Here is a 21,276-nt window from a genome sequence, read left to right on the forward strand (position 1 = left end):
CATGTGAAGTAAGTTGTGCCAAGGATGCTGCAGTTCTCAAAGGCAGATTTCACATCTATGCAAGTTGATAATTCTTACACAAACTGCTAACTACATTCACGTGACATTGTTACAAGATTTCTTTTTAAAATAAATGCTTTTATCATGAGAAGAGTCAAACAAACACTGAGATGGTCAACTAATGGAAACACAAGCCACAAGCACCCTGGACTGCAGAGCCCTAGTTAGGCCAGCGTCTCTCCAACGTCCTCAGACCTCACACACCTGCTGTTCAGCAATCAGAGAGGTGCGCACATTCTGCATTTCCTCATTCTTTCTCTTCTCCTGTTCTTCAAGTTGTTCTAGAAACTTAGCTTTTTCTTCCTGAAGTTTCTCTTGAAGTTCAGCAACTAAGCTTGAAGAATCTTCTCTGGCTGATTCAAAGGCGGGACTTAAAAAAACAGTAACAGATATAATCAAAATATATTAAACATTACACTTAGGTTATTTACCTCCCAGAAACCCAAGAAAATGAGAAATGTATTTCTGTATGAAGCCTGTCTTTCTAACTGAAAATAAACTGACTATGTAATATCTGAAGTAACACGGCTGATGACAGCAACAAATGTGGCGAAATCAGGGCTTCCACCAGCACCTAGGAAGTCAATGTTCTTGTTAGGCACTTCAAGATTCAGCTTTTCTATCCCTATAAACTGAAGAAGAAACATACCTGATGACTTCTTAGAAAAAAATTTTACTTTACGTAAGATAGATTTTTGGCTCAATTTGACACCTAATGGCAAATAACATGAAGCTAAAACAGAAACTGATTCACTTCAGTCAACTCTTGCCAATCTCTTAGCAAGGCAGCACAGATAAGAATGGCCAAGTGAAGCACAAGATAGCCCAGGTGAATGATTACACACTGGTTAGTAATCGTCAATCTTTTTTCTTATTGGTTATTTTGTTTATTTACATTTCAAATGTCCCTCTTCCCAGTCTACCATCCACAACGCCCCTCTATTCCCATCCCCTTCCTCCTTGCCTCTATGAGGGTGCTCTCTCTCCCACCCACCCGTTCCTGCCTCACTGCTTTAGCATCCCCGTACTCTGGGGCATCAAGCTGCCACAGGACTAGGGTCTTCCTATTCTACAAAACAGAAACAGAAGGAACACTCCCTAATTCGTTCTATAAAGCCAGTTACGCTGATATCTAAACCACGCAAAGCCTCAACAAAGAACTTCAATTTCCCTTATGATTATCCATGCCAAGATAATAAAATTCTCATAAACCAAATCCAAGAACACATCAAAACAATCATCCATCATGATCAAGGAGGCTTCATCAGGGATGCAGGGATGGTTCAATATATGGAAATATATCAACGTAATCCACTATGTAAACAAACTCAAAGGGAAAAACAACCCCACATGATCATCTCATTAGATGCTGAGAAAGCATTTGACAAAATACAACACCCCTTCATGTTAAAAGTAATGGAGAGATCAGAAATTCAAGGTCCATAACAAAATATAATAAAAGCAATATACAGCAAACTATCAGCCAACATCAAATTAAATGGAGAGAAACTTGAGGCAATCCCTCTAGTATCAGCGACTAGACAAGGCTGCCCACTCTCTCCCTACTTATTCAATATAGTACTTGAAGTCTCAGCTATAGCAATTAGACAACAAAAGGAGGTCAAAGGGATACAAATAGGAAAGGAAGAAGCCAAAATATCACTATTGGCAGATGATATGATAGTATACATAAGCAAACCCAAAATTCTACCAGAAAACTCTCTCGTGGCTTATAAACAACTCCCAACAAAGTGGCTGGATATAAAATTAACTCAAACAAATCAATAGCCTTCCTCTACTCAAAGGATAAAAAGGCTGAGAAAAAATTTAAAGAAACAATAACCTTCACAAAGTCACAAATAATATAAAATATCTTGGTGTGACTCTAACTAAACAAGTGAAAGATTTCTATGACAAAAACTTCAAGTCTCTGAAGAAAAAAAATGGAAGGAGACCTCACAAGACAGAAAGATCTCCCATGCTCAGGGATCGGCAGGATTAACATAGTAAAAATGTCCACCTTACCAAAAGCAATCTACAGATTCAACACAATCCCCATCAAAATTCCAACTCAATTCTTCAGTGATTCTGAAGAGCAATTCTCAAACTCATCCAGACAACCACCATCACCACCCCCAAGATAGGGTAAAACTATTCTCAACCATAACTTCTGGGAGAATCACCATCCCTGACCATAAGCTAAACTACAGAGCAATGGTGATAAAAACGGCATGGTATTTGTATAGACAAAAACAGGTAGATCAATGGAATAGGACTGAAGACACAGTAATAAACGCACACCTATGGTCACTTCATCTATGAAAAAGAAGCCAAAGCTATCCAGTGGAAAAAAGGCAGCATTTCCAACAAATGGTGCTTGTTCAACTGGCAGTCAGCATGCAATCTTAAATCTTAATTTGCTTTCAACCTTTTAAAGATTCCTAAAATACTGCTTTCTCAAGTACTGAAACAAGCCATGCATGGTTCATCCCTGCACTCGAGTTTCTGCAAGCTTTCTTACCCATACCAGCATGGGTTTAATATAGTATCTGGTGACCCTGGGCCACATGACAAGTGGTAAAACATACTACAACAAAATAGAGGCTATTGTGTCATTATTAGAAAATGAACTTTCAGTGTACATTTGGTTGATTTTAAAAGATACTGAAATGTTTTTGAATTAGAGGTGCAATTACAAACAGGGTTTTTAGTTAAAAAGTTTATGCTTTTAATGTTCATGCCTAGTTTTCTATTATAATTATGGTGGCAATGTACAATTAATACTATAGCAACTGAAATTATGAAGATCACTGGAAATCTTTTATCCATACATCCGAACTTATGGATAAAGCTAAGCTAAACTTGAATACTCAGACAAATCTTCCTCCATAAGCACTTCAACAAACAGTCTGATTTATGACTTTGTACAGATAGGTTGTAATCTTCTATTTCATATAACACAGCATTAAAAAGTGAAGGGTTTATTTAGTTTCTCCTTGGGGCTCAAAGAAATGTTGCTGTGCAAATTAAAGCTTATCAAATCAAGTATGCACGGCTGCATACAGGAAGTGTTAATGAGAAACACAAAGGCTTCAGGGCTGTGACAATAGATAAAACTAGGCCTAGGCAGCCTGTGATGAGAGGTAATCCTAATCAGCCGACAGCTGGAGGTTCACGGCAGTAATTTATAGTAGAAGGCCATAGCCACATTAGATAGTCAAGGGAGACACTGTACAGAATATACTTAAGTGAGGCTGCAGTCAGCAACAGAGTCCCAATTCAAATTTTACTGTAAATCAAATATTTCTAAATGTTACTATGATGGGAAAGAATATGTAGCAATTAAGTATAGTATCATTCAAATTTTGTGACTTTGTGTATACACAAAGGCAAATACCTATCATTTCTAATTTATTTTTTTATCTCTGTATCACTGTACACTGTGATTGGGGATGAATGCTGGGCTGAGATGACATGGATAGAAGAGATAGTTCTAGTAAGCAAGCACACACAGCTATAACACTCACTCTCTCTGAAAAGAGCCTATGATCCACTGACCCAAAAAAGAGTACCTACGTGATTACCACAGGTATACTGCACAATGACACAAAGGCTAAGGGGGAATAAAGCCTAAGGCCTGAGGCGGAAGAATGAACACTGTAATGGAACAGTAACAGTTGATAGAACACCTTCTGTTCAGTTTTCTTTTTCTAGACTACTACTTCCTGGCTTTGGGGAAGCACAAGAGTTGTGAACTGGAAAAGGAATGGTTGTGGTGATAAAAGGACAGACACACTGACATTCAAACTTAAATGCATACTGGCTAAGATTCTGAAGTGGTTCTGTTTAAGAGCAACTAGACTGAGCTTAGTTATAACTTAACTGAAGTGGTGAAGTAAAACACCAGTAGATTAGGGCATTACATAGCAAATTTTATGAAGGGACCAATGAAAGCTAGGGTTTTGGAGCATGCTTCAGCTGTCTTTTTAAATACTAAAGAGCTTCCATTCCACAGAGCAAAGGAGTCTTCTTTTTCAGATGTATTGGTATCGCTTTGAAGCAGTTCCATTCTCAAAACTCAGCTCCTTTACAAATCCTGTCTCAGAATTCAGCTGCTTCCAGACCTACTGTGACTTTTAAACTTAGGTATACAAGTAAGTTAAAAATCTAACCAAAGGATGTTTGTTTGCATTCTTCAGTTACTCAAATTTATTTTGGCAAAAACACAAAAAGAAAGGGTGGAGAATATACCTAGTATGGGGGACATAAGCTATTAGAATAGGAACAATAACCCAAATCTGTTATGGTACAAACAATGAAAGGGTTAACATAATCATCTCTGTTCTTACTATTCAACTTTGGCCAAAAGCAGTAGCTGAAAACAAATCCATGGATGTGCGTGGTGGGCTGTATTAAAGCTGTGGCAGAAGCTCCCACACTGCTGCAGGACCAATGTCTCAAGTCATACAATGGATGCCTGGCAGCGCAGATATGATGAACTCTTTATATACTGCTTCTATGCACAAATATCTAAGGCAAAGATTAACTCTTGTAATAAAATATAAACGTGCCCTCTCAAGATAGTCCATCATACTATACTCACCCTACAAGTCAGGAGAGATAGGATTATCTACCTGGTGGATGAAATAAGGCAAATGAAGTAGTCACTGTGTTAGAAAGCAAGGGCACTTTACCTCCATTACAAGAGGGATTGTGGCCCATAATGCTCCTGAAACTAAGGAGAAAAGAGGAAGCTAGGGGTGCGCATACGTAACTAGAGAGACAATACACACATTACAAAGTGTGGACAGATTCCTAGACTCCAGCTTGCCAATCCAAGCTATAAACCATCTGCTAATTTTGTTAGAATATGGTTAGCAGACATTAAACATCTACACTTCAAATCTTGATTACAAGCTGACCTTGCTGCACAGATGTCAGAGCAGTTTACTATGACAAAAGGTTTTGTACTTCATTGTCTTTGAAGAATTATATAATTAATGCTCCCTACCCCAAAACTAGTTGGCAAAGATGCTGGTCTTCCCCCTATTCTGAACATCAGACTGATCTATCACATTTAAAGGCAATGGCTGGCTAAACCTCACTTGTAGGGTGAATAAAGAATTTTAAGATATCTTGATGGGGCAAGACATATGCAGGGCACAAAGGTTATGAATATTTGGAGTTAGTCAGCAGTGCCTGTGTCCCCTCTAAAAGGGAAAAAGGGAAGAGGTATTGCTGGGCAAGCCTCTAAATCTTGAAAGTAACACGTCTCCGCCTGTGTATGTTGTTTTGGGCCATTTACCAAAAACTTTTAAGACTGTCTACTTGTTCAAATTACAAAGCAAAAACCACTCTTTTATAAGGTCTAGATTAGCATATAAGCTTTTTAACCCTTAGACCAACATTCGAGCAGATATTTGAAGTATGGCTAACAGATAAATGATGCATAGAAATACTGCATACTCTAGGATAACCATAAGACCCTAGAGATTGGGAGTCAGTATTTTCCTTTTTGCAGAGTTATCATCAAGTACTCTATTTCTTGTACAGACTAAAAACCTTACCACAATAATCTTCTAAATTACTATGTGAGGCCATAGTACTGTCTATAGTAGTTACTTTTCTGTTGCTGTGATAAAACATTATGAGCAAGACATTAGATTCATAGAATAAGAGTGACATTTTTGCATGGATGAAGTATAAAGTCCAAATGTAATAGTACTCTGAACCTAAGACCATTCTGTGACCATTGTCACATAACAATAGCAGAACTTGAAATTGGTGCAAGTAATTGGTGCTTTTCCAAAGAAAAGCAACAGAAATGTGGTCTATGCTTATTTAGAAGTGATTTACTTCTACAGGAAGTAATTCTTGGAGGTCAGTGAGATCGCTCAGTGGGTAGAGTACTTGCCACACAAGCTGATTTAAGCTGGAATTCCAGAAACTACATAAAACCAAGTGTGGTAGCATAGCATACCTCTGTAATCCAGCATGCTACTAGTAACATGGGAGGGAGAGGTAGAGACTCCTGAGTCCTGAAGGATAACTATTCTGAGTATTCAGTAGTAAATGTTAACAAAAGAGGCCCTGTGTCAAACAAAGTGGAAATCAAAGCTGCCCTATGATCTCCATGCATGGCATAATACACATATGACCCTTTCCCCAAGCATTTTTTAAATTAGTTATCACATTGGCCACTGCTGCCCCCTCCATTGTACTGAACCAATAAGTACAAATGTTATATGCTACATAGCTGGTGTAATTGCATACTGCCTAATAGAATAAAGGAAAACAGTTTACCTGGGATGCCTCTAGGCATTACCATGTCTAGTAAGGGAACAACAACAACAACAACAAAAAAAAAACAGAAACAAAAACAAAAACAAAAAACTAATGAAGAACTATACCACCTAAGAATGTGGATGTAGTTCAGTGGTGTACTTGCCTAGCATGTACAAAGCTCTGGGTTTAGACAGACAGACACGCACATACATACACACACACACACACACACACACACACACACACACACACACACACCTTTTAAAAAGTTAAAGTAAAAATCTATGGCAACTGTATTATAAAAGTAAATGGTAGTCTCCTTACAAAGATTTCAGTCTGCCACCAGATAAAGCACTGGCTAACGTAATGAACAAATGGAGTAGATAACAGAAGAAGCTACATATATTTATCAGTTGCAATGGTAATTAGAGAAATAAAGGCTAGTGATTAAATCTAACCACATTTTCTTTAATGTTTCTTAAGGTTTTATAAACCCTTCTTCTATTCTGATGGTTTATGAAGTAAGATACAATAATGGTAGTTATTCTCTATTTTTTTCAGCTTTTAACCTGTAGAATGGCAATCATTGTAACAAAACAAAAAAGAAAAGGAACAAATGTTCAATCGAGGAAGGGTAAAAAACATCAATTTGAGTCTTACCTTTGAAAACAGAGAGGATAAGGAAATCTTAGGCATGTGTGGGACAAAAGTTACATCATGTGAAACAAATATGATATTAATTGAAGTGTCTTTATTTGGACATCCAATATGAATAAAGGAATATCGACATCTGACTACTATGTTTAAAACAGGGTACAATGCTAGACTGCTCTCTCCCATAACACTGCTACCAACTCTTTTGTAATCTCATATATTCTTCAAGGCAGAGATTCTACATTTCCCAAAATCCCTTGAAGAGCTTCAAATATGCAATAAAAGAACACCTGCAAGGTTTGGAAGACAGAAGAGAGGCCCGGTCCTATTCTCCAGAAGTGGTTGTAGCCGGTTGTGTCACAGAAACTTTCTGACAAGTAACTGAAAACAACTCATTTTATGTTGTAGATTTAAGCCAACGTTCGCAGCTTTTAAGAGGTTCTTTAGTACTGTGGTAGCTTCCCAGTGAGCCATGGAGAATCAACTTTGATGGTTACTTCAGAGGATGTCTTGATCTTTAAGAGAGCTTGACAAAGTTTCACTAAACATTAGTCAGTCTTTTTTAGACTCCAAAGACAACTGTTCTTGTCAAGCTTGCACTGCTCAGCTGTAGCATGAAGTCTGTACGTCAGTTTGGAGAAAATTTCCCACTCCTGCAATCTGATCTCTCTCAATACTGGATCAAATTCTTCATCTCCTACTCTTGGCTTCTCATCACTCTAGCTTGCTATCAGCAAGAATCTTGGAAGGTCAATTGGAAAGGCTAAAATTTCCTTTCATTTCATTGCTTTTTTGATCTGTTACTGATCCTGATCCTGTTACCCAGAATAAACTTGCACTAGTCCATGCTATACTAAGTAAGAACTAAACTCAAGTTTTATAGTACAGCTACTTCAATAATTCTAATATATTCTATTACCAGTTTACCATCCAGTTCTTTAATGGGCTTTTTCACAGTCATTACACTGTTTTGACTTTTTGTCTTCAAAGATTTATTTCCACAAGTCTATTAAACCCTCTTACCTCCCATAAATACAAAAAGAGCTAGTCTAAAATCAGCATTACAATACAGGCAGAAACATACATACACATACACACATACATGCACACATGCACGCTAACAATACAATACTCACATTGAGAACTAATGATAGGACTAAATGACAGATTTACCATACTGTGTAAAATCCCACCACAAAATGGAAATACTAAACCCATCTGTGGTAACAAAACAAACAAAAAAAGACATTAAAAATATAAGAAGAAACACATAAGCAAGAAATCTAGAATTTAAAAGAATTAGCTTTCCAACCAGAGAAAACAAAAATGAAATTGTAGTGTCCAGAAAGCAATATTGAGGACCATTCTGCATATTCTCATTGGCATAAACTCTAAAAAATTGTATAGGAAAAGAAAAGCAATTTCAACTGAAAAATTTAGTAAAAAGTACAAATCACATGTTTCAAAAACATTTTTCTGAAAACAATTTGTGTTTCCTTTTTAAGACAAAGTCTAGCCTAAAATTAGTTCACTCTGTAGCCCAGGCTTGACTCCATAGCAATCCTCCTGTCTCAGACTCCCAAGCACTTGGATTATAGGCATAAGCTCTCACGCCTAGCTCCAACAGTAGTAAATTTATGTAATATTATTTTCATGTTTGTGATAAATAGTATTCTACAGGTAAAAATTCCTCAGTTCCTCTACTTAATTATAGAAAAATCAACAAATCAAGATATTATAATTAACACATACATCTGAAATAGTAAATTACATTCTAAGCTTAATACTTACCTTTTAGCTATTTGATTCTCAAGATGTTTAACTTTTTCTAATAACTCTTTCTCAACAAGTTCTCTCTCCAGCTTAAATTCATCTAGTGCAGTTTGAATGGCTTCATCTTTTTCAAAATTAAGCTTCTGAATTAACTGTTCTTTGTCTTGTTCGTGGTTCATGGCCAATCTTTGCTTGTCTTTCTCAAGGTTCTGTATAAGAGCTTTATACTTCTCTTCTTGTTGGGTTATTTTTTCATCTTTCTGTTTTTCAAGAGCACTCAGTTCTGAGTTCAATTTAGTCTGCAATTCAACTATTTGTTCTTTCAGTTTTTTTTCTATTTCAAATGCTTGGTGATGCAAAGCTGTAACACTGTCTAATTCAGCCTTAAGTATATTAGATTCTTCCTCATGTCTACTGATTAACTCTGAAATGCACTGATCTTTTTCAATTGTCATTAAAGATCTTAACTCTGATAAACCCACCTGATAACTCTCACTATTATCATGAATTTTTTGGTTTAATTTATTTATTTCTGTTCTTAAGTTTTCGGTTTCTTGTTCAAGTAGAGACTTCAGTGTTTCCTTCTGCTGTGTTCTGCTCTCTTCCAGCAAGATCTTTATTTCATCTGTTTCTGCTTCCTTCAGTGCAAGTTCAACCTCTAACTTACACCTCATGTCTGACAAGTCAGAAACCTTGACTTTCAATTCCTGCAGCTGCTGCTCTTTCTCCTGAATAGCTGAGGCATGAGATTCTAGCATCTGGTCAATTTTTTGCTGATTTTCCTTTTTTAATTTCTCCAAAGATACTTTGTGGTCTGTTATAACTTTCTCAAACTCCTCTGTGTGCCTGATGTGCAGTGTGTCTTCTAATTCCTTCAAGTGATTTTGTTCTAGGCACTGAAATTCAGCTCTCAATGACTCTATTTTTTCATCATGCAGTTTTTTCAGGTCTTCTAACACCATTTCTCGTGACTGCTTCAGTTCTTTAATTTCACTGTTTTGAGTATGCATTATATTTTCCATCTCTAACAACTTCTGATCCTTCTCATGCTGCATGCAGACAATAGCATCCTTTTCATGCTTAATTATCGCAAATTCACTGTCTTTATTTTGTAAAGCCTCCTCAAGGGATACTAAATCTTCTTTCAATTTTAAAATTTTATTTACATTTTCTTCACTGTCTTTTTCTAGAGTATTAAGTTTACATTCATACTCAATTTTTAAAGATTGGAGTTCTTGCTGATGTTTTTCCTTTAGTGTTATTTCTAGGGAACATTTTACTTTGTCAATAATATTTCTTATTTCTACAGCTGTACATTTTAAATAATTTGATAAGTCACACTGTTCTTTCTGTACAAATGTTCTGAAGTGGCACAGATCATCCTTGATGGTTTGTATACTGATGTGAGAGTCTTGGGCAGCAACTCTGCATTTCTCGAGCTGGACATGTAGCGCAGCGCGATCCCCAAAGCCCTCGTTTCCACGTGTGCTTGTGTCCTGCATGCGCCTACTATCTATTGCATTGATGACTGAAGAGTAAAGCGACTCCACCATCATTTCTGGACTTTGTGGATCACTTATAGGGTTCGGAGATGATAAATTTTCTTCTATCACAAACTCATTCACAGCAGACATAAAATCAGACTCAGGGCTTTCTGCTAATGAGTCCAAGTCTATAGAAGCCTGGTGAACTGTTTGCTCTGTGTTTGGATGGGAGACGGTTTCAAAATCAAATGTGTGAGCATCGATGCTATCCGGAGACAGCTCTTCTAAGGGACACGCTGCCGGATATAGAGTATCCTGAACAGTTAGTGGAGGAGGAGCTTTTGGTGAGGTAGTAGTTGTAATGCCTGTTGTACTTTCTATTCTTGGAGAAGCAGCTGACTGTGGAGATGCTTGACTTGTGGATACCTAAAACACAAAGTGAAAGTCTCAAAAATCTATAACAGTGCAAACATCTTATATTAATAAATATATTTAAAATTCATTTGCCTTTTGTTCATTCAGCAGATCTGTAATGGTCTGTGACATTTCATCCAAACTTTGTGCTGCTTTTACCAAATTATGTAGGGCAAGTACATGCTGGTGTAGAGGTTCAAAGTCACAAAGTAAAGGAACCCTGAAAAAGAATGATAGATTTTTAGTTTCTAACAAAAACTGCAAACAAATTATTTCACTCTGTTAAAAACAATGAACAACCTGGCCAGTCCTTCTTAAGCAAGGACAGGCAGACTGAAAGAAGCCTGTACGATCATTAAAAACATCCAGTGTAACAAGTTAGGGAAGCCACAAGAAAACAAATCATAGCGTTCATCATTTTAAGGTCAATTCTAGTCAAAAGTAGTCATGGCTGTTACCTGAGGAATGGCTGCACTTCTGAAGGACAAAATGATTGAAGAAACTGTAAATCTTTTAATGATATATCTGGAAGTTCACAGTCAAATTTTCGAGGCTTCTGAGTCTATAAATGGAAATTTATAAGAGGAAGTCTATAAATGGAATTTATTTACGATGATGTCTTGCAACAATTAAATCCACTCTAAGAGACTGACAAACACATATCAAATGATCTTCTCACAATTACAAGAGAATAATAATAAAACTAAACAAAAGACCGTGCAAACATGACAGAGCACGCTAGCTCTATGCAGCTTTAATCGTCTGGAAATTGAGTTTCTCGGTGGTAACTAGTAGGCTTGTTCTTTAGCACCATTCTATAGACATTCTAGTATCTCACCAACACTAAATGGCGCCATGTTACACCGGGTAGACGCTATTCTCCAATCTTCCCTGGACTTGAGAATGGTCACGAGAGGTCTCTCTACAGTAAACTTTGTTGATGTACCTTAGGAAGATTTTTTTTTCTTTTCTCTTCTCATTTTGAAGAATTCAAACTTTAATTCTAGATGAAAAACGAACTGTAAAGATCTACTAGCTGTTTTCTTATAATCCTGGCCAGAATTAGTATCTTTTAAAAGTAACTCCAATTATCTTAACCACTAGTCAAGAAGATTTAAGCATGTCAGGATAATCTTCATAAAACAGGCTCACTGATAAATGAGTATGTGAATGCTAATTATAACTGTGCATTCTGAAGAAGTACTGCCATGCAGAAAAATGTTTGAAATTGATGTCTTAATATGGTGGGGGGACACAGCATTTCCTAAATTTCTTTGATCATGAAACATGTTTCTTTCTATTTAAATAATTGATAAGCCCAGCTAACTGCCCTTAAATATATCGAGTGATATTTTCATGTTTAATTTTAAGGAAGATTTACTGAAGATTTAAGTTATTGACTCAAATAATGAAGTGGCATGGAGACAATGGGATGAAATGACAACAGACAGCAGAAAGACTACAAAAAGATACAATGAAAAGCAGAAAAAACAAAAAAACAAAAAAAAAAAAAAGAAAAAAAAACAAAACTGCATTGCCGCTGATTATGCCAGCCTACTCTGAGCTCTTGGACAATAAACCAGTGGTGAAGCACTCACTCACGCCTTGGTAGTAAGCTCGCTAACTGAAGACCTGCTCAACAGAAAGAGACCATGTCTGGTACTGGAAACCTAACTGCTACTCAGTCCTAGTGATATCAGGATTATTATAGGAGAACACAGAACCACTGATTCACTAATAACATAATCCCTCACAGCAATCTTCAAATATCTGTCCTTATACCTACAAACACGCATACATTCTCACCCTTCATCAAGGGAACTGCTCTTCTGCAATAAGGACTACAGAAAACTAAAACTGAAGGATACCTCTATAAATACTTCAGCACTAAAGACTCAATGGAAAGAGGGGACAGAAAGATTGTAGGAGACAGGGGATCGGGGACTTCTAGTAACATCAGAAGCTATACCCACACATATCACCAACATGACCACCTGAACATGAGTTAAACAAGACAGACACTAACAAAACACCAAGATGCATGGGGGAAAGCCCACAATGCCTTAACCCTACATAAAGAACTACAAACAACTGAGTAAAGCTGGGAGCAGGAGAGGTGACCTTTCCCAGGGTTGGGCACACTAATCAATTGTCCAGTGCCAAATGGTCAACTCTGAAAATATGCATGCATGTAGGTAGCATTATATGAACTCAGATTATGCCTAAGAATATTTATATATACACATATATGCATATAATACCAACGGCTTTTTAAAGTCCATGATTTGAGATTAGAAGGTGTATATAGGAGATTTTAGTGGGAAGAAAGGGAAGGGAGAAACACTGTAATTAAAATATAATCTTAAACACAAAATTATTAACACATATTAAAGCTTACACCAGATAACCCTTAAAGCCAGAACATTTTATGGTAATTCAATCCTATCACTCACAACTTCTTCTGTTTCTGATAAATGCCTCTAATACTAAAAAATGAGGCTTTATAACATAGAATTTAGTCTTGGTTAGAAAATACATACACAAAATGAGGAAGGCCAGGAGTCCAGTCCCTTAAACAGACGATTTCTTAAAAAGGACTTCCCTGTACAAAGAAACCAGGAACATAATTATTTTAGAAATTACTTAAGGGTCAAAAAATAAAGAAAGAAAAGGGTAAATAAATGAATACTTACTAAATAATTTCCCAAAGGACTCCCTTTTTGACTTTTCAGCTTCATACAATTGTTTTCCATCTTTGACTAAAGCACCGGCCCACTTAGAAGACGAACATTCATATTAATAAATATACCAATTATGAAAACTAGTGCATAATTAAATAATTAGAATTGCTTACCTCTCTGTAGTGTTTAATGAACATTTTTCTCCTTACAACCTCAACAACAGCTAGGCAGTACATCTGAGGAACTGTACTAAGAGCCTCAACAATTCTGACTCTTTCTAATAGCTCTATTACAAGGCGGAGTAGTGCTTGCAGTTTTTCTCCATCTTGATCAGCATGAAGCATCACAAAACAACACCACCTACAGATAAAGAATCATTTTTCTCAACAGCTCCAATATTTGCTAAAAGTCATCTTGTAGGTAAGCTATAAAGACCAAGGCTCTATAAAGTCCAACCCCAAGGTTAGTCAATACGCATTTCAATGTAATCATTAGGGGGAAATTACTGTTGTTCCTGGGAATATTAAAATATGAAGAAGTTCTTACTTCAGTCTGACATGCAGATTGTTTGCTAGCTCTTGTTTGGCAGTGGTACACTTCTGTTTAATGTCCAACAGTTTTCTGTGGTTTTGCAACATAATCATTAGCTGATTTGCATGACTCAGGCACAGATCAGGTAGCACAGATGCATCCTTCAAGTTTTCTGCTCTCATCTGATTAGCTAAAAATCCCTTTGGGAAGGAAAAGTTTTAAGAATGTTTAATTTTGTTACATAAATGACATAAGCTGTCAAGTAAGAGAAAAATGGACAACGAACTACTTTTCATTTAGATTTCTAAAATTTCTATCTCATTAACGGGAGAAAACAAAAGAAATAGCCATTCTAAGGACAGAAAGCCAATTTACAATAATCTGTACCTTGAAAGCTTTATTACAATAATTAACCCAAACACAAGCCAAAAACAAACAAATTCTTTGAAATGTCAGGGAAACACAAAATCTAAGCTATCTTAGACTTTTATAATATTTGTGTTTCCTTATTAAAAATAAGCACATGAAACATCAACATCACAAGGAATAAAAATGTAACAACCACCAGAAGACACAGCACAGCAGGAAGACGACCTGGGCTACCCGGGAAAACTGCAGTCCACGAAATACGGAATGACTGGTAGGAGAGGGTGAAAGGAATGAGGGAGAGGGATGGTGGCACAAAATGAAATTCAGCTATTTGGTTCTGGGACTGGAAACAAGTGGTGCTGAACACAATACCTGAGCAAGCTCTTTCTGTTCATTCACCAGCCTGCTACAGCTAGCAATCATCTGGTCCAAGGCATACAGCCGATCTTCAAGTCCTTTAATGGCTTTCATATTCTGATTATCAAGTTTGGCAATAGTTTGATGGCATTCTAACATAAACGGTTGAATAATCTTTGGGTCAAGCTAAATGAGAAGGAAACACATGTGAGTAGAATCTACGGAGTCAGATACAAAAGAGAAAATGATACAAAAAAAACCAATGCACTAGGAATCGAGTTATAGTTCCAAAGAAAGGTTGATAGAATGAACCTCATGCTAAACAACTGGTGTTAAACAAACCACAATACAAAAATCAAGAGCATAATTTCAGGAATCACAAATCTCAATCAATGCTCTAATTTGAACAAGACTCAGTATCCCTAAGAATATGTTATTTTCAAAGTGATCAAGGTCATATAAAGTGGAGCTAATGACGAACCCATTCTTTTGCTGGTAACTCATCAATTCATCTTCTCTCAAAGCATCTTCCACAGCCAGGTAGTTGACATATGTTTGTAATTCAGAACTCAGGACACAAGGTAGAAAGACCAAAGGTTCAGGCCAGCATTAGTTAACTCAGCAAGGGTTAAAAGAATTAAAAGAGTTGAAAAGGCAATGTTTTTCTTCTCATCTGGGACAGAATGCTTAATTTAAACTTTCTACTGTAAGGAAATGGCTTGATCAATAAGGCTTCTTAATCTTTAATCGTTCCTGTTCTCTGACTTTTTATTTCTATCTGTTTGTAGTGTAAAATTTAATTATATGATGCATTTGAAGGTGATTGTTTTCTAGTAAACTGTCTGGTCACAGGTATTAAATGACCTTGTTTCATAAAAGGCTCCTAGAACTGTGGCATAATATACTACCTTTGTTTATCTCCTCATCCTCAGGTTCTGCTGCTTCCTTCACAGATTCCTCCTCAGATTTGGATTACTCTGTATGGTTTTAGCATTCATTAAGCATAACATTTATTTATTTATTTTGAGGCACAGTCTCATTCAAGGAACTCACACTACATTGCCCAGGCTAGTCTCAAATTTTCAGTGTTGGGATTACATGTGGGAACTGTCACCAATAACTTGAAAGAACATTTTATTTCTTTATCACTATTGATATTGTAGTACTAGTAACTAAACCTAGAGCCTTGGTGGGTAAAAAGACATGAGCCAAAAAGGAATGCCCTCTCTCCTTACACAGTGAGTCCTGGGAATTAAGATGAGGTTTTAGGCTTTTACTCACTGAGTCATCTTGCCAGATCCTAAGCTCAAGTTTTAATGAAGAAAAACTACCACAGCTTTTCAAGCCTCAGAAGGCACTATGAATACCTGCCAATATAAACACATGGATAGCAACCAAGTGATTTCTTCAACTATGTTTATTTTGTGTTTGTGCAAACACATGTAAATGGATACACGTGTGTGGGCATGAATGTATATGTATGTATGTGTGTGTGTGTGTCATATATATATATACACATATATACATACATACATACATACATACATACATACATACATGCAGGTCAAAGGACAACTTGTGAGAGTTAATTCCCTCCTGAGGCCATCTAAGACCCAAACATCAGATTCAAGATATCCTTTACCCACTGAGTTATCTCATTGATCAAGGTCTTTTTGGCTACTCTTGATGTGTAAAGGAAGAATTTGACTAGGCTCTTTAAATGAGGTTAGAGGAAGGTAAAACAGGAAGATAATTCAAGTGATGTGAACAGTGGTCAGAAAGAGAAAAACAATGGATTTATCTTGAATTAGTTTAACATAATTCCTAAAAACCTTACTGTAATAAAAATTTATTTAATATTTTATGGATGATTTTATTTCATTTTCCCAAAGATAATAAAAACTACAACTTCCAGGTAATGTTTTTATTGATATAAATCATACTAATAATTATTTAAGTTTCCACCATCAGCATTTATTGATATATTAATCTTTACTCATGAGTGAAGTTATAAAACCAACTCTCTAATCTTCTCTATTCCTAACTATACAACCTTCAAACAAACTGCCCTCCCTCTATACAGAGCTAATTATCCAATAAATAGAACAGTGCACACATTTACTCCCAGCATGTGAGAATCAGAAGAATTTCAAGGCAAGGACTACATAATGAATCCCTGACTTTGAGAGACAGAAAGACAGACAAATAAAGTGGCTTGAAAGATATACTAGAAATACTAAAGATCAATAAACTCTGGAAAGTGTAAAGTGAGCTAAGTATAAACATGCAACCCACGTATACAAGCATAAATCCTCTACATTTGTGAAATAGAAGTCTACAAGAAAAATCAACAATTATAGAATCTTATGTATAAATTAAAACTGTGTTGCAAACAAAACAACTACAAAAATTATCATCTAGCAGTCAATACAAATATAAAGCTAGGGATTCAAATTTATAAACACAAGAGTAATTCACAAGTGTCAGAAATTACAAAAATTAAAACTAAAAAAAAAAAAAAAAAAACCCTTATGTCGCAACTCATTTCCTGAAGCAGTTACTGAAATTCAGAGCTGGAAACATACATTATGAAACAACAGAATTGGACTAATCTATAAAACTAAGGGCTGTAAATAGCATTTAAAAAAAAAACCATCAAGTTAAGCACCTTTTGCTTATTATATTGCTGGCAAACAAAACTACTGCTATGAGATAAACAGTACTAATTGAGAGATTAAAAAACAAAATATCTCGTGGTGGATTTGTTAGCAAGTCCTATACAGTCCCAGGTACTCAAAAGGTTGAAGCAGAAGGACTGTAAAAGGACTTAACTGGACCACACAGTTGAGTTCAAAGTCAGTCTGGATAAGTTAGTAAAACTGCCTATATAGTACAGGGGATACAACAGTAGTGGAACACTTCCTAGCAAGCATCAGGTTTTATATAAAATTATTCTGAATTCCAGCACAGTTTTAATTATAGCAATGATAACAGTTATTAGAACTACTGTTATATGGTTGATCATGCAGTCATAAATGGAAGTGTTAGTTACTAAGATATTAGTATTTAAGCAGAAATACTTGTCTCGCTTTCATTTTTTTGGCAATTTTTGCTGAATCGAGTGCCTTAAAGTGAATTAAATAATTACCTATCAGATGTTATCAAAGGCAAAGATATTAAGAAGCCAAGATCTTACGGGTCTCATTTTACTTACAACTTAAACAATGTAGGCATGTGCTGTTCTAGGTATCTTAGACTAAATATTCAGGTATTTCATTTTGTTGAAGACCGAATGAATCAAGGACTAAATCTGTTTTCAAACTAAGTACCCCTGTAAGCAAAGTCCTTTATATTCTGACAACTGAAATCTTCAAAACATTAAGTATTTTGTGTCACTAAAGCGATTTCCTTTCTGATGCAAATGTTTTCTATCAACTTACAGAGCAAATATGAAGAGAATATGAATATGAATTATCTCATGTTTACTTCTAGAATTGTATCTGAAAGCCCAATGTCTTACTGATAACTTCTTAAGGAGATGGAATAATTACTATTCTCATATAGGAAGGTGCTTACTGCGAAAAGACCACTTTCCAAATTATGGAAATGTTCAATAATACATTTTAATTGGTAGTGATTTATCCTTGAATCACTCAAAATGTATTTATGAAAACTCTTCAAACTGCACTAAAGATTTACCATCTCAAATAATCTTCCCAAGTTTATAATCAACTCAAGAGCATGATTACAAGTGATTTGATCTAATCTCAAGTTCTAATGCAAGTTGTTGTTAATCATCCCCCCCATAACACACACACACACACACACACACACACACACACACAACTTACCCTGCTCATAGAATCAAAGCACTTCCTGACCAGAGATTCCACATCATTAGGTCTATCTTGAACATTTATCCAGTCTAACAAAGAAACATTAAAAAAAGGCAGATCACTGTCTTTAGCATCTACTGGAGCGTCTTCTTGCTGGACAGTACTTTGACAAGATTCTCGAAGTTCTTTGCCTTGTTCAGCATCAGTGACATCTGGAGCTACATGCTCCACTGACTTGTGAAATGAGGTTAACAAGGATGTGTTAGTTGTTCTAGGCATATCAGGAGAGAGCACCAGTTCAGTAGATCTTTTCATATCAGCTTTCTCTGAGCCTTCATGTTCATTTAAAGAATCCGGTCTTCCCAAACATTCCCTGTAACTATGTCTGGTTAGGCACTCCAACAGTGGAATCTTGGCCATTACTGAAACCGCAGTTCCTAAACTTAATATATAAAACATGAGTCAGTAAAACAAGTGTGTTCATCCAATGAAATCACACTGTACTTCAAAACACCAGCCTTACCACTGCTCCGAGTCTTATTCACATATAAGCTTATTTATTAGCCAGATAAAAATACAGCTTAGAGGGTTGGGGATTTAGCTCAGTGCTTGCCTAGGAAGCGCAAGGCCCTGGGTTCAGTCCCCAGCTCCGGAAAAAAAAAAAGAAAAGAAAAAAAAATACAGCTTAGTAGAGAGGTGACGACTAAAATTAAAATACCAATTTACACAAAGCTAGCTACATTATACTGAAGTAGACACTGACTTTCAAACTAGTTTCAAAGACAACCTATTTATTAAAAAACATCAAAACTTATGAAGATTGACCATAGCAGTCCCTCACAATGTAACTGCCTTTAACACAATCAAATATACTTAATATATTGAAAATACAGGATTAAATTAAGAATTCTAACCTTAGAATAACTCTTATACTAACCACATCAGGCAAACAGACTGAGCGGGTTAAGCTACTGAAGGGTATGGAGGAAAATACTTAATCTTTAAGCTATCATAAAACTGTATCTTTTAATATACAGGTCCTTCAAGTAAACTAATGTGGTTAGGGTTAGAGGACTCTCCCCAAAATAGGCACTTGGGAAGGTTATTGTAATAAACATTTAAAATGGTCCTTTTCCAATTACCAATTATCCATTCTCTTTCCTACTAATTATTTCTTCCTAAGTCAACTAAGGACCAAAATTTGTCTTAAAATACTCAATCTGCAATATTAAAAACTGAAGAAAAGAAGGAGTCATGGGGGTTGGGGTACAAAATTGCTTGTTTGAAATAGGAAATGATGAGGGTTGAGTTACCAGCATCACTTTAAAAAAAAAATTGTAAAATTTGAGGAAGGAAAAGTAGATACATGCTATCACCTCTAAGGTAAATTCAAAGTAGAGGGGAAAAAAAAAACCCAAAACCAAAAACCTACTACAAAATCTGGAGAGTACATATACTAGCATGCACTCATAATTATTATTCTAAGGTTGAAGCATTGCTCATTTGCATATTAATTATAGATTAGTTTAGTACTTTCCTTCTAAAGCACAGCAGTACTTGTTGATTTATATGTAAAGGACCTATACTAATTTTCCATGTCTGTGAGTTCTGGTCTTCCTGTCCCCCATTTACATTTTCTCAACTGGAGGAAAGCTAGGAAGAGATTCTTAGACAGATGGAACAAAAGAAACCAAGAACAAAGCCAAAAGTGAGACTGTAAAAAAGGGTGAGATGGCTGAGTGGGTAACAAGAATGGCCTCAATCCCACAGCCAAAAGAGAGAACCAACATCAAAATGTTATCCTAGCTTTTCGATAAGCACTATGAAGCACACATCCCTGTACTTACACACTTATATTTAATAACAATAATTATAATAACAAAAATGCTTTAAGAGAGTCTTAAAAATAATCATTTAAATAGTGTCCTCCAGCCAACATCCAGCGACTAAAAAAACTACTGATATAGGCATGGTAAACATCCACTTAATGATAAACATACTGAGTAAGTTTTAACTTGATGTCTTCTATGGATTGCAGATAATCAGAATAAATACTTTCAAACTTGAAAAGGAGTTTTTGGTATGAAGTTGAACAGTCCTCCAGATTGGCCATGATTGCAGCCCAGCCTTGGTGCTGAAGATGTTCATCATGGACAAGGCCTTCACAGAAAGAGCAAAGCTTCTTGGCAACTTCATACATTTCCTGTTTGAAATGGAAAATAAAGAAGCAAAGATCTGTGTGTATGTTTACATACATATGCATTTTCAAACAGTTTTTCTAACATGAAAGATTGAAAATGCATTATCAGATTCTAGGATAATATAACACATCTTCAAACTGTAAGGCAGGAGTCCTCAATTTTAAAAAAAATTGTGTGTATGTGTGTACGTATGTGTTATGCTATGTGTATGTTGTACATGTATGAACATGAAAGCTTTAAGAAGATGCTGGGTGTCCTACCACTTTCCACTTTATTCCTTTGAATTGAAGTCTGTGCCTGGAGCTGGGCTGGTGGCTAGCAAGCCTCAGTGACACTTCTGTCTACTGGTTCCCAGGCACTGGGATTAGCACATGCCATCATCCCCAGCTTTTGTACAGGTACCGGAGGTGCAACTCTTCATGCTTCACCAGCAAGGTTTTTACCAACTGAACCACTCTGCAGCCCTAAGAGCTGAATAGTTATTTTTAAAAACAGATGACTGGAATTCAATTATAACGAATGAAGTATCAAGTACAAACTAATAAAAAGCAATGTGGGAGATTTCTGAATGAGAGAAGTTGCCTGTCACAAGAGATTCTGCTCCTGTGGAAAATAAATAACATCCCACTGT

General features: G+C 36.1%; 1 protein-coding gene across 4 annotated transcripts in view; it reads right to left on the reverse strand.

The window, feature by feature from the left end:
* The window catches only part of Rb1cc1 (RB1-inducible coiled-coil 1), a 63,913-nt gene that overhangs the window by 12,570 nt on the left and 30,067 nt on the right, over positions 1–21,276 (reverse strand). For 3 of the 4 annotated variants that reach the window (NM_001107901.1, XM_006237794.5, XM_063287519.1), the window contains exons 6-16: positions 20,445–20,647; positions 18,460–18,886; positions 14,624–14,794; positions 13,898–14,082; positions 13,525–13,711; positions 13,364–13,445; positions 13,211–13,272; positions 11,129–11,232; positions 10,764–10,890; positions 8,791–10,682; positions 265–430 (exon numbers count right to left, since the gene is read on the reverse strand). In NM_001107901.1, the coding sequence (NP_001101371.1) occupies positions 265–430; positions 8,791–10,682; positions 10,764–10,890; positions 11,129–11,232; positions 13,211–13,272; positions 13,364–13,445; positions 13,525–13,711; positions 13,898–14,082; positions 14,624–14,794; positions 18,460–18,886; positions 20,445–20,647 (3,606 nt within the window). Of the gene's footprint in view, positions 1–264; positions 431–8,790; positions 10,683–10,763; positions 10,891–11,128; positions 11,233–13,210; positions 13,273–13,363; positions 13,446–13,524; positions 13,712–13,897; positions 14,083–14,623; positions 14,795–18,459; positions 18,887–20,444; positions 20,648–21,276 lie in introns of those variants that run through there. The other variant, XM_039109749.2, reaches the window with a different exon arrangement.

This window comes from Rattus norvegicus, chromosome 5 (assembly GCF_036323735.1).
Source record: "Rattus norvegicus strain BN/NHsdMcwi chromosome 5, GRCr8, whole genome shotgun sequence".
NCBI classification, from domain to species: Eukaryota; Metazoa; Chordata; class Mammalia; order Rodentia; family Muridae; genus Rattus; species Rattus norvegicus.